The sequence below is a fragment of the Mytilus edulis genome, chromosome 13 (assembly GCF_963676685.1).
Source record: "Mytilus edulis chromosome 13, xbMytEdul2.2, whole genome shotgun sequence".
Classification (NCBI taxonomy): domain Eukaryota; kingdom Metazoa; phylum Mollusca; class Bivalvia; order Mytilida; family Mytilidae; genus Mytilus; species Mytilus edulis.
Window position 1 is genome coordinate 36,838,296 of NC_092356.1, and position 13,677 is coordinate 36,851,972.

The 13,677-nt window shown below is 31.4% G+C and overlaps 1 protein-coding gene across 1 annotated transcript; it reads right to left on the reverse strand.

Annotated features, from left to right (window-relative positions):
- Positions 1-1,378: 1,378 nt before the first annotated feature.
- Positions 1,379-11,882, reverse strand: LOC139501464 (TLC domain-containing protein 2-like). The gene is made up of 4 exons (XM_071290538.1): positions 11,520-11,882; positions 8,193-8,287; positions 2,360-2,442; positions 1,379-1,909 (listed from the first exon to the last, which is right to left on the reverse strand). The coding sequence occupies exons 1-4, from the start codon at positions 11,744-11,746 to the stop codon at positions 1,532-1,534; spliced, it is 783 nt and encodes a 260-aa protein (XP_071146639.1). The 5' UTR covers positions 11,747-11,882; the 3' UTR covers positions 1,379-1,531.
- Positions 11,883-13,677: the final 1,795 nt, after the last annotated feature.

Below are 13,677 nucleotides of genomic sequence, written 5' to 3' on the forward strand. Positions count from 1 at the left end.
GGTATACTACTGTTGCCTTTATTTGTAGCCGTCTATATTATATATACGGTATAATTTTTCTCATTGTTGAAGGTCGTACGGTTGCCTACTATTGCTTACATCGACTTCATTGAACTTTGTTGGATAATTGTCTTATTGGCAATCATGTTTAAAAATCCTTAATGTTATAAAGAGGAATTTATCATGGTTGTCTAACTTATTACGATTGATATATCTCTGGTAACACAAAGACATATGACAGTTCTTGTCCATTCGTTTTTAAAATGTTTTGTCATTTGATTTTGCCATGTGATGAGGGACTTTCCGATTTGATTTTCCTCTGAGCTCAGTATTTTTGTGATTTTACTTTTTTCTAAATACGTTTTTAACTCCTACAAAGTCATCTGACCAGTAAAGTCATTTCACAGGTTATAACGATTTAAATTAAAGGATTTAAATTATTAATAAGTGTGGATGGGATTAACAACGCCATTAAAATGGCCATAAAGCAATTGGTATTATAAGTACATTAATTCGATCAGTCACAGCTTGCTCTTTAATTGTATACAGATTTAATTTAACCTGACCTTCTTTTGTAAGTGACAACAAAGCGTATACCCCATTTTAATATCGATTTAAGTAATAAATAAAAAAGATTGTTATAAAAATACAATTACAAATACAAAAATGTATACATCTATCTCATGTAAATCAAGTAATGGACGGGATTGTTTTCGTTAAACTGTTAAACATTAAAATCCTTTCAATAATATATTATCGACCGTGCATGCTCTGACGGTTTTCATCTTGTTTTTTGGTCTCGGTTGGATAGTAGTCTCATTGCCAATTATCTCGCATCTTTATACTTTTGGATTACAATTCATTTTATCTTTGTCAATATTTAAACGTAATATTTTGTTTATGTGTATGAAGTTAATTCAAATCTTTTGTACAGCGACCGATAAGAGAGTATTGTTGTTGCTGTTTCGTGATACATTAAATTATTGCAGGTACCTCTGGGAGAGAGTTATTTGTCGACCAAATTACACAAATCGTAAGCTCGACTTTATGTCTTTTAAATGCTCTTACTTGATCGAGTACCAGAAGGTTTTACATCTGCCCTGCCAAAACATTCTATACTCGGCAGTCAAATTTATGTAGTACAAAAATGCTCTATAATTATCGTCAGCAAGTATGGCACAATTGTTTGGAATTTTGGATCCTCAATTCTCTTCAACTTTTCACTTGTTTGGCTTTATAAATATTTTGATATGAGCGTCACTGGTGAGTCTTATGTAGACGAAACGCGCATCTGACGTACTTAATTATAATCCTTGTACCTTTGATAACTTTTATAGAAAAATAAACAACATAAATTAATGCTCTGTAATAATCTTCGAATTGCTATTAAGGCATCGAGCATATTTTAAAGTATTGGTAATACAATATGTATGACTAAAAGTAAATGAATACTGGACTGATTAAACTGTATCAAGAAATTTGGTAAAGATTATCATTTGCCAATGTTCCGATTGAAACATATAGTAATATGTCATTTTTGTTTCCTATAGTTATTGCGTCGTATAAAATCTGTATTTAATAGTCTGACAAAGAATCCGACATTAATTAAAAATATAACTATCACGGATATAGACAGGTAACTATAATACGCAACATGTCTTCGCATAAGAAAATATTCTGGATAAATCCTTGTGACGCAAAATCCTAGAGGTATTAAACGGAATATAAAAAATGCAACCACATTGATAATTGAAAGGATGCGGCACTTTAGTGAGTCCGATGAAAATCTAGCTATACGTAAAAGTTTCCTGGCATGGAGAAAGAAGCTGCTGGATTCCGATAGAAGGCATAAATGTGTATATCCAATTCCATGTTTATCATGCCATAGATATACAAAGGAAGTAGAGATCTGCAAAAAAAAATTAAATATCAAGATCATTTCACTATCATTATATTCAATTTAATTCAAATCAAATCTTTATTGCCATATAAAACTACATATTAATAGTATGTGACATAACATAACAAAATGAAAATAAAAATAACAACAAGATCATTAATATACATAATAGAAATAAATATTCCAAGAATCCCCTGTCCTCAGTTCAATAGACTGTTTTAAAAAGGATTCTAACTTATTTACCTGAATGTGTGATCTAGGGTTGAGTATATATGTAATTTTATCTATTTCATTAAAGACTTCGTAAAATTCTGTTCTGTTACAATAATAAAAACAGTCTTATATTTCGTTAAATCTTGTTGTTTTTTTTTTAAACAAAAGTTCTTGCAATTATATTTTGAACCAGGTTCATAAATCTTGATTCTCTGAAATATTGCAATTTTATCTAATTAGACTTACGAGAAAATGGTGAACCAGTACCTCCTTATTTTTCTTCCACATATTTCTAACTAAAATGTCTAGTGCATCATAAAAGAAATATGCTGAAACAATGAAAAAAGAGATAATCAATAAAAAAAATAATCAATAAGAGTTTAATATACAGTTTGCTCCTATGCTGTTTAGTTACATCACTTCACAGTATGGACAAATAAGAAAGAGATTGAACACTCACAAATATGTTTTAAGAATTGAATGCTCCTTTTTGTAAGTTTATTAGGGTGTAAAAGCGTTGACCGAAGTACATTTTGTATGATGCGTGGAAGCGCTTCATTCTAAAAATGCGCGCACGATTAACGCTTTTACAACCCTATGAAATTACAAAAAGAAGCATTTAATACTTATAACTACATTTTTTATCTAGGATCATGAAAACACGGTCTCTTTCAAGTTTTTTTGTTCTAATTTACCTGTGTACGTTATTTTGGAACGTCGTGTCATCATGAATCATGAATGATAAATTCCAATGTGTAATGAATGTCAATTTCAGAAGGACGAGAATTTGCTCTTAGCCAATCAAAATAACGTAATATAATGATCCATACATGCAATGTAATTATTAAAGTATGATCATTCTATACATGCATGTTTCCGTTCAAATTTTGGAAGCTGTAAACCAATGATTGTAGAATTATTGTCAAATTCTTCTATTCAGATCTACCAAGAATATATTCTTTAATTATTATTTTCAGTTGAGGTCAAGTAAATTAGCACATAGAAAAATGGGATCACCGACTAATGATAACCAAAAGTTAGTTTTCCCGACTTTTTTATGTTTTATGTTGTTTTCATAGGTAATGCACAATTCAATCCCTATTTATTCGCTGTTTTGGTAGTTGTTTGTTGTAAATAAACATTAATATACACATTCAAAAGTGGTAAATAAACATTAATATACACATTCAAAAGAGGTAAGTCGAAAACAATGCGTTATGCGATCATCTAGAATAAAAAAAATTGATAATAGTTTTTATGTTTTGAAAAGAAATTCGATTTTAAGCAACGAATTCTTTCTATATATATATAATTATGTGAACAGCGAAATAAAGGTACAAATTTTATGAATATTGACTACATAAATAGTAAAAGCAGATCAAGTGTCAAATAGACTGTATGCTGAATTACAAGATGGACCCTTGTTAATATACATACGTTATATCTAAAACCTGTCTATGTATTTTCAAATCCTCTGCATTTATGCTAGCCTTTTCTTTTTTTTTAAATGTGACAGGCAAATGACAAATATACTATAAGAATATAATTCTTCAAAATATGTTATGAGTTTGGACAATATCTCATAGTTAACAGTCATGTTTTCGTAGAATTTTGCATCAAAAGAATATAATTCAGTTAAAGTATATCTGAAAGACAAAACAGGGCAATGCTTTTGATATGATTTCAATTTTGGTTAAGAATGTCTCCTTTTCATTTGGAAGATAACTACTTAACACTAACCGTATTCTAACATAATTTCTGTTAAAATATTATCACATGTTTAGAAATACGCTGCACTGTTGCTATATTCTCAGTGATAAACACAAGTATTCAACTGATATACTTTGCTTTTTTTGTCAATGACCTTAGCGTGAAATAGATTACATAGAGACCTAGTCCGATCTCTTTTCTTTCATATTAACTCTTGTGAAAGGATTTTGTATTGATATTCATTCCTCTGTTATTCTTTCCGACAACTTCTGAACAAAGACACGTTTGATACACTAAACTGTGCACATTTCACCTGCAAATCAGGGATAGGCACGATTACTGACAAATGTAATCGATCAGAAATCGATTACATGAAAGAATTGTGTGAAATCGATTACTAATTGATTACTCAAATTTTAGTATGTAATCGATTACAATCTATTACTTTATCAAAAGTAATTACATTACTTTTTGATTACTGTTAATTACATCCTTCAACGTTTCAACAAAAAAATAACGTGAGTAAAACACAATTATATTGCTCAACATTTGTATAGTGGAAATTAAGAACTTTACCAAAGACATAATTTAAAGTATTGTTTCTAAATTATCAGTTCATAGCTGTTTACTAGATCAAATCTCTTAATGAAGATAAGAAATATTTTTAAAATCTTGAAATTTTTACTTTCAACATGAATGAAAGATGTCATCGAATTGCAACAATCACTTATTCATAACTAATTGTTTTTTTTCGAAAATTGTGCTTTCTTACTGACTTACGTTAGATTTTTTGTTTTTACTCTTTAAAAAAATATTTTTTAGCCTAGTTCATTAAAATGTTTAAGGAAATATAAAAAAGTAGAATAATTGCCCATTTAATTAGTTGAGCTAATTTTTAAGATCAAAATTTATTTTTATAATGACATGCATGATTTAAACCTTTTGTTTGGATGACCACCATAGTTACAGATTATTAAAGTCATTAAACTGCCACTGGAATACAATTTATTACCTGGGGCTAAATAATGTAAATTTCCTTCTAAATTAGACTTAAGATAATTGAAATAATCAAAGAGCTGAATAGCTCTGAGGGGAAAGACGGCCCTTGTCTCTCTTTTTTTTTTTTGGGGGGGGGTATCTTTTGATAGTCTTCATATAAAGAATGAAAAAAAGAACAGCTGGAACATGTAGAAAGGTTGACAATATTGAAGTCAATTGCTATTGTTTAATCTAATTTTGTTTGCTTAGTTTAGGATTCAATTTGGACCAAGAGATCTGCATCTTCTAAATCTAGACATTCGATTAAAGTTGATAGTTAATTATGTAAAATTCAACTGATTTTTGTCATTTAACAACAACTACAATTTTTTCTGAAATCTTAATTGTGTACCACTGAACTGCAGGATAGGACATTTTCCATTTTTTGTGACAGTACTCTAAGATTTTTATTTTTTTTCTTAAGAAAGTTAGTTTTATTTTAAATTTCCATTGATAAAGTTCCCAGTTACAACTCTCATCACAGGAATACAGGTACTAATAAAAATAATATGATTGGTGTACACTGTGTGAAGCTTGTTTCAAGATCCTACATTTTGAAATATTTGTAAATTTCATGGAATAAATAGGTTTAAGCTATAAAATGCAACTTTTAAAAAAAAAAAATTTTTACCATTACAATGATTTATTTGTTGGTACACACAATTTAGTTTTTAATGAAGACTACTAATCATATACTAAATGTCACATTTTCAAGTTTTATTATAGTGGATAATTTCTCATCAATTGAGGTGCTCCTAATTTGGAGGAAGATTCACAAAACAGAATTTTACAGAAAAAATGAAGAAAATCGTTTCTTTCCCCAATCTCATGTACAATGTATTTCCACGAACTTTGTTTACTTTGAGAGTTGTTGACCTACAAATTAAAGTATTGCATGTTGATGTTTGAATCATCTATAGCAAACATAATTATGTTTAAATTTAACAAATAACAATTTATAATTAGTGCACTAACTCTGAGAATGATTTACATAACCAGTGAAGGATATCCCTGCTTCTGCATAGAGGGTGGTAAAGGGGGGTGCTTGCACGAAAAAAACGTGAAATATGACATAATTTCACGTTGAACGTGAAATAATTTCTGTTATGAACGTTGCACGAAAAATAAATACTTTTATTTGTACCTTTGGTGACTGAGTCACTGTCTTCTTTTATATAGTAACTCTTTGTTTTACTTGATATTCCCGATTTAGTATACACATTTATGATATAATTGGTTTACGGCTTTTAAAAAAATATTTCTTGACTATCCCTGCCAAGTGTTTGAATTTCATTTGAAAAATACCGAGCACGCAAAATAAGACTTTGAAAATCACGATGCACGTAAAATTAAATAAGCAGAACACGTTGAACGAGGCACCCGTCTTGCACGACTGAACGTCAAATAAAAAAGTAAAAACACGTTGAACGTATAACAAAAAACGGCGATCACGTTGCACGAAAATAACCCTTTACCACCCTCTGCATAGTGTGGCATTCCAACAATGACGTCATTTTAAAATATAATGTAGGTTGGATATATTTAGAATATCTCGTCATACTGATTTTTCCGGATTGTTAAAGAAACGTAAATAGTGTAAAAAAAGAGCTCAAAATACGATACTTTCGCTAGAAACAGAAGGGAAATGTGTAGAAAAGTGTTAAAAGTCAATCTATTTATTTGTGTGTTTCCTTCTCATCAATCTCAGTAAGATTTGTTGGGGTTTTTCCACACTATAAAAACAAAATGAATGATGTGAGGGAATGTCACTCTGGTCAACCCCATAGGGGATTGACGGCTTGAAGCCGTCTTTCCCCAAAAACAAAGTCTGTTTGTTATTGATTAGAAGACTTTGGTCATCTCATTAGTTAAGGCAAGAATGTTAAGATTTTTTTAATTCTCCAATCAAATTATATACAAAATATATTTATAGTGTCAAAGGGATACATGTATCTATTTCTAAAAAGAATTGCAATACATTGCCATTGCTTCATTGTAAAAAGGATTTTGTGTTCTTTTTTAATTTAATTTATATACATGTATATCATAACATTTAAGAAATCAACTGTTTATCTATCCTAAGCTTTAATTTCAACTCTGATTAAACATGATGTTTTCAGGAAATTAAATACAAATAAGCTTACTACTTAAATGTAGTATGAACTTAACAAAAGACCGACACATTTCTTATTTCAGATCTATTTTCTTATTTTAAATCTATTTTCTTATTTTAATATTGAAGCTCCATTTGTTTCAAAAGGTAGATATAAAGTAAATTTAGGTAGGGGATCTGGTTGCTCACAGTGCAGTCGAGACATAAGATAAAAATAAGGCAGTTGCTAAACTCTCCAGTATAGTTAAGACATTCAATTTTATCTGTACTACAACGTGATGATAACATACATATTTTCCTCTGAAATAGTTGCTAAACTCTCCAGTATAGTTAAGACATTCAATTTAATCTGTACTACAACGTGATGATAACATACATATTTTCCTCTGAAATAGTTGCTAAACTCTCCAGTATAGTTAAGACATTCAATTTAATCTGTACTACAACGTGATGATAACATACATATTTTCCTCTGAAATAGTTGCTAAACTCTCCAGTATAGTTAAGACATTCAATTTAATCTGTACTACAACGTGATGATAACATACATATTTTCCTCTGAAATAGGCTATATCTCATCAAACTATTTTACTAAAGTAATCGAAATGTAATCGAAAAGTAATCGATGATTACATCAAAATTTTGGCTGTAATCGATTAAATTACGATTACATGTAATCGAAAATGTCTTCGATTACAGATTACTGTCGATTACTTGAAAAAATGTAATCAATTACAATCGATTACGATTACAGATTACGATAACCCCATCCCTGCTGCAAATTTTGCTGTGCCATTTTATATGCAGAATATGTTTCCCATTTGGATTACAGAGCTTGTGATTTCAATAATGATTATCTTGATTCTTACCATAAGTATTATTCTTTTTTTCTAATCTTAAAATTAATATTCATATCTTTATCAGTTTTTGATTGGGTTCGTGTTGCTCAGTCTTTTGTTTTCTATGTTGTTTCTATGTTGTGTACTATTATTTGTCTTTTTGTCTTTTTCATTTTTAGCCATGGCGTTGTCAGTTTATTATCGATTTATGAGTTTGACTGATCCTCTTGTATCTTTTGCCCCTCTTTTAAAATATATTGGTTTGATTGGGTTTTTTTTTAGGTTCTCGCAATACTACTATTTTAATATGCAATTCAAATGTGTACATGATTATAGTTTCATAAATACTATGTTCTATAAGTATTTTTACTAGCCTTACCTGTTGAGACTATCATCATTAAGAATGAAGATGTATTGAAAAATAAAAAGGGATCTTCAAAAAGCCCCGGATGATCTTCATAATGATAAAGGAAGCTGAAAATAGTAAAAATTTACAATTATGTATTGTTATGAGTTACAATTTACGACTAAAATCAACAAAGACCAATCGAAATAACATCTGATACAAAAATTTAATAACAGTTTTAGATATTTGGATGATATATTGGCTCTCAATAATGACGACTTCAGTATGTATACTAAAGAGATTAATTATTCTGAATTGACTTATTCTGAATTGACTTTAGATAGAGAAAGAAAGAAAGAGAGAAAGAAAGAAAGAAAGAGAGAGAGAGAGAGAGAGAGAGAGAGAGAGAGAGAGAGAGAGAGAGAGAGAGAGAGAGAGAGAGAGCGAGCGCGAACCATGCAAATACAAAGGTTACAGAGAAGTTAAAAAACTAGAGGCTCCAAAGAGCCTGTGTCGCTCACCTTGGTCTATGTGAATATTAAACACAGAACGCAGATGGATTCATGACAAAATTGTGTGATGGTGATGTGTTTGTACATCTTACTTTACTGAACATTCTTACAATTATTTCTATCTACAATTAACTTGGCCACGTAGTTTCAGAGGAGAAGATTTTTGTAAAGGATTACTAAGATTTACGAAAAATGGTTAAAAATTGACTATAAAGGGCAATAACTCCTAAGGGAGTCAATTGACCATTTCGGTCATGCTGACTTATTTGTACATCTTACTTTGCTGAACATTATTGCTGTTTACAGTTTATCTCTATCTATAATAATATTCAAGATAATACCCCAAAACAGCAAAATGTCCTTGAAATTATCAATTCAGGGGCAGCAACCCAACAAAAGGTTGTCCGATTCATCTGAAAAATTCAGGGCAGATAGATCTTGACCTGATAAACAATTTTACCAGGTCAAATTTGCTCTAAATGTTTTGGTTTTTTAGTTATAAGCCAAAAACTGCATTTTACCCCTATGTTCTATTTGTAGCTGTGGCGGCCATCTTGGTTGGTTGGTCGGGTCACGCCACACATATTATTAACTATATACCCCAATAATGATTATGGCCAAGTTTAGTTTAATTTGGCCCAGTAGTTTCAGAGGAGAAGATTTTTGTAAAAGATTACTAAGATTTACGAAAAATGGTTAAAAATTGACTATAAAGGGCAATAACTCCTAAGGGGGTCAACTGACCATTTCGATCATGTTGACTTATTTGTAAATCTTACTTTGCTGAACATTATTGCTTTTTACAGTTCATCTCTATCTATAATAATATTCAAGATGATAACCAAAAACAGCAAAATTGCCTTAAAATTACCAATTCAGGGGCAGCAACCCAACAACGGGTTGTCCGATTCATCTAAAAAATTTCAGGGCAGATAGATCTTGACCTGATAAACAATTTTCTCCGAGTCAGATTTGCTCTAAATGTTTTGGTTTTTGAGTTATAAGCCAAAAACTGCATTTTACCCCTATGTTCTATTTTTAGCTGTTGCGGCCATCTTGGTTGGTTGACCGGGTCATCGGACACAGTTTTTAAACTAGATACCCCAATGATGATTGTGGCCAAGTTTGGTTAAATTTGGCCCATTAGTTTCAAAGGAGAAGATTTTTGTAAAAGTTAACGACGCCGGACGACGGACGCCGGACGCTTGACGCCGGACGCCAAGTGATGAGAAAAGCTCACTTGGCCCTTTGGGCCAGGTGAGCTAATAATATACATAAAAAAAAAAATCAAAATTTACCAAATCATCTTTGATCCTTATACAACAACTATTCTTGCTTATCATAATTCTTTCTCTTTCGAAAATATCAACATCTGACTTACCTATGGTTATTAAACCTACCGAATTATTGAGATGGCACGAATTTCAGAAAGCGAAATTTCGAACCGATAAAAGATTTTTTCATTATTTTTTCTTTCTGAAACAGTTCTTTCAATCCTTGGCCACACTTAAATCAGTTAAAAAATGTTGCATCTCCATATTGCCAAGACTGAGCAATAAAAAACGGAATCAACTCACTAGAATACTGCAAACAGGAAAACGTGAAAGTGCTGCCACCAGACAATTTAACGTCAGAAACTCGTCTTACTGTCCTTTCGACAATGATACCGGTAGAAGGGATTTCTTGAAGACCATCAATGACCAGATCAACATGTAGTGACAATGCAACGTCAATGGAATTTGATTACGCAAGGTCATTTGCGAGACAGACCTACGGCCGCAACGTCAACTGCTAATCAAATTGCTGAATGCCATTTTGCACAGATTTATGCCATAAATGTTTCCCATTAACTGAACTGCCAAAGAATCGACTGCAGCTAAAACTAACAATGAACACTGTCCTTTCTTGCTCTTGATATCTATATATTGAACGGGAGCCTTTATATATACCATTTACGATAAAAGAGATGATCTTTCATTTCCCATTTAATTAATTTTCCATTTTAGATGGTGATGTTCCCTTGTCACCATATCTTTTGGTGTTTGCGTATCTCAACTTTTTCGATTCGCTCGTGTTTGTAACAATGTATTGGATTTTAACAAAAATTAATTAATTTTCTCTTTTAAATGTTTTCACATTTTGTTAATCCGTGAGTCAGTATACGGCGTGTGTTTTGTTCATTTTTGACGGCCTTACAATGACTTATAACTGTTCACATATATATGTTTTTGTCTGCCTATGGTCTTTAATGGATATATGTCTCATTTCTATAAATAAATTTGAGTAACTGACACAAACAACAACCACTAAAATACAAGTTCCTAACTAGGATTATAAAGATATTTCGAGGCTAAACGTTTTTGCGTGACCACAGCTCGCACCCTAATCTAGTACATGGGCAAAACAGCATACCATAAGAACAACTCGAAACAGATGGAAAATGACTGGAGAAAAATAATAAAAGTAAAATAAATATCTATATATGGCTTGTAACTTTGACCTTATAACCAAGGATAAAAATTGCATCAAATCGACACATTATACACCAACAACTTGAACGCAGTATTGCGAGTTCATTTGTCCTGAGCCAGCATCGTCTTTACACGATATCAAGGCTGTATTCAGTGGCGGATCCAGACTGAGAGGGGGCCAGCAGTGGAACCCCCCTTTTTTGACAATCAATGCATTTGAATGGGGACCTATGGTTTGACCCCCCCCCCCTTTTTATTCTGGGTTGGGACACCGTCCCCCTCCCCGCCCTTTTCAAATGGCTAGTTCCGACCCTGGTATTCAAGTAAAGTGACATGAAAAAAAAACATCGTTTCTAACTTAACGTGTCAAATCATACCTTATAATGCTCCAAATACCAACAATCAATCCATGGACTAGTGATACACATAAATTCGCCCATAACCAGGAGTCGTACACTGTATTCGATGTCTTCGGTGTACCATAACGTTTAATGATTTGATTTAGTATGTAAAAGAACACAATAGTAAAACCAAACAAAATATATGTATACCAGAAATCGAAATGAATAATTCTGTGTTCATGCACAAAATGTTTATCTGTCATATCCTTATTCTAAGTATTCCTTTCACTTGTATATTCATGTAATTTATCAATAATTTTATGAATTTTAAAGTCATATAGTGTATCGTTTATAACATTCACGCTTGACTTGCATACAAGGTCATCTTTTATCATACACCGTTGCATCTTTAAACTATTCACGGTCTAGGTGTAAGATCGATTCTTGCACACATCACCGACTGACTGAATTCAAGTAAAATAAAAATCATTTCAGAAAGATTTTCACAATGTAGTTTATTACTAATGGGACAAATTCTTTCAACCTCAAGAGATGGATAATTCTATGTTGAGAGGGTCTATAATTCAGTTTTACAGATCATCAGACATACAAATTATTTACCTTTTTATTAACTGGACAAACTACTTTTCCTCAAAATACATCTTAAAAATTTTTGATAAAATTAAATATACATTTGAGGCCCCTCATGGGGGGGGGGGGTCCTAGTAATCACATAATCACAATTTTTTTGCCAATATAATCACATAATCATTAAATATTTGCTTATCTTTAGTAATCAAATAATCATAAACTAAAAATACAGTCCTAGGTAATCAAATAATCATGAAATATTTGGCTTAATAATCAAATAATCTTTAAAAAAAACGGTCAAGTAATCACATAATCAAAAACCCCATGAGGGCCCTCACATTTAGAAAGTGTAAGATAAAATTTGCAGTCTCGAAAATCAAAGGACGATAACTGTGTCCTCAGACCATCTTTATAATGTTGCCGAAGTTAAATGTGTCTTTGTTGAATATATTGATTTAAAAAGAGTCCACATTCTTTTATATTTGTTTGCAAAAACACGTTTGTGATACAAGGGTGGCTATGGGGAAAGGTGGGTGGGGGCGATCGTCCTGCTGTATAACTGGACTCCTGTTTTGTGTTTTTAAATCGCGAAATTAAATACAATATTTCTGTACAGTGGCTGTTCAATATTGCGATGTGTCAGTAAACCTTTATTGTTTTAATTACGGTACCACCTTAATTTATTTATTTCTTCAGGCTTTGCTGCACTCATATCCCATCTGATTTAAAATTCCAACGCATGCAAAAATCGAATGCGTTTATTATAAAATCCACAAAATCAAAGGGACGCCTCAATTTGGTAAGGGTTTGTGCCTGAGTGTCTGAGAAGTCTAGGGATAACCTATTTCTAGAACTTGAACAACCATTAAATGATATAATTTAAGAAGTCACCATGGCTAATATTTACATGACTACTTTCTTGATCAAATGACCCTGGTTTCACTTTGTCCGCATTTAACAAACAAAAAGCAGTGATCCATATTTTCAGTTGTTTCAGTTGTTATGTTTGTGATAAAATAACAAAGAAAATGTAATTACACGGTACATGTACAGAAATATGTTTAATTTCAATCTATGAGTTTGAATGTCCCTAGCTCTGGTATCTTTCGCCACTTTTTAATCCAAATACTTCAAATTTAGAAAGCAAAACACTTTTTAGCAGTGCTGCAAATTAAAGAATAACAAGATAAATGTCAAAGCAAAATTTATAAAAAAGTTAAAAAAAAAAAAAAAAGTAGGAGTCAATTGAATTTTAAAATACACGTCAGAGACAACCCCAACACTGAGACATTATCAATAGAACAGTTCAATACAATAATACAATACAAATTAGTTTATTATAATAGTAACATTGTGCATTACAAGAATATGTAAAATATTGAAATATTTCAATTAAATTACAAAAATGTACATCCGGCCCAATGGACCTATTAGTCACTTTTCCTATGTGTCTAAATGACTTTATATTTCATGTCATTAAGCAGTTCATAATAAGTAAGCACACGTGTTTGTGTTAAGATGTACTACAGATTTCAACTTTTGTTTTATTTAGTAACTGTAAATCTTAATGCCCGCGTCACACTGTCCCGATTTTTACGCCGAT

Coding starts and splice junctions, on each gene's coding strand:
- LOC139501464 (XM_071290538.1), bottom strand. CDS start 11,746: ATGACAGATAAACATTTTGTGCATGAACACAGAATTATTCATTTCGAT. Junction 2,443..8,192: donor AATGATGATAGTCTCAACAG/GTAAGGCTAGTA, acceptor TCATTGTTTCAG/CATATTTCTTTTATGATGCA. Junction 1,910..2,359: donor TACTGGTTCACCATTTTCTC/GTAAGTCTAATT, acceptor TTTTTTTTGCAG/ATCTCTACTTCCTTTGTATA.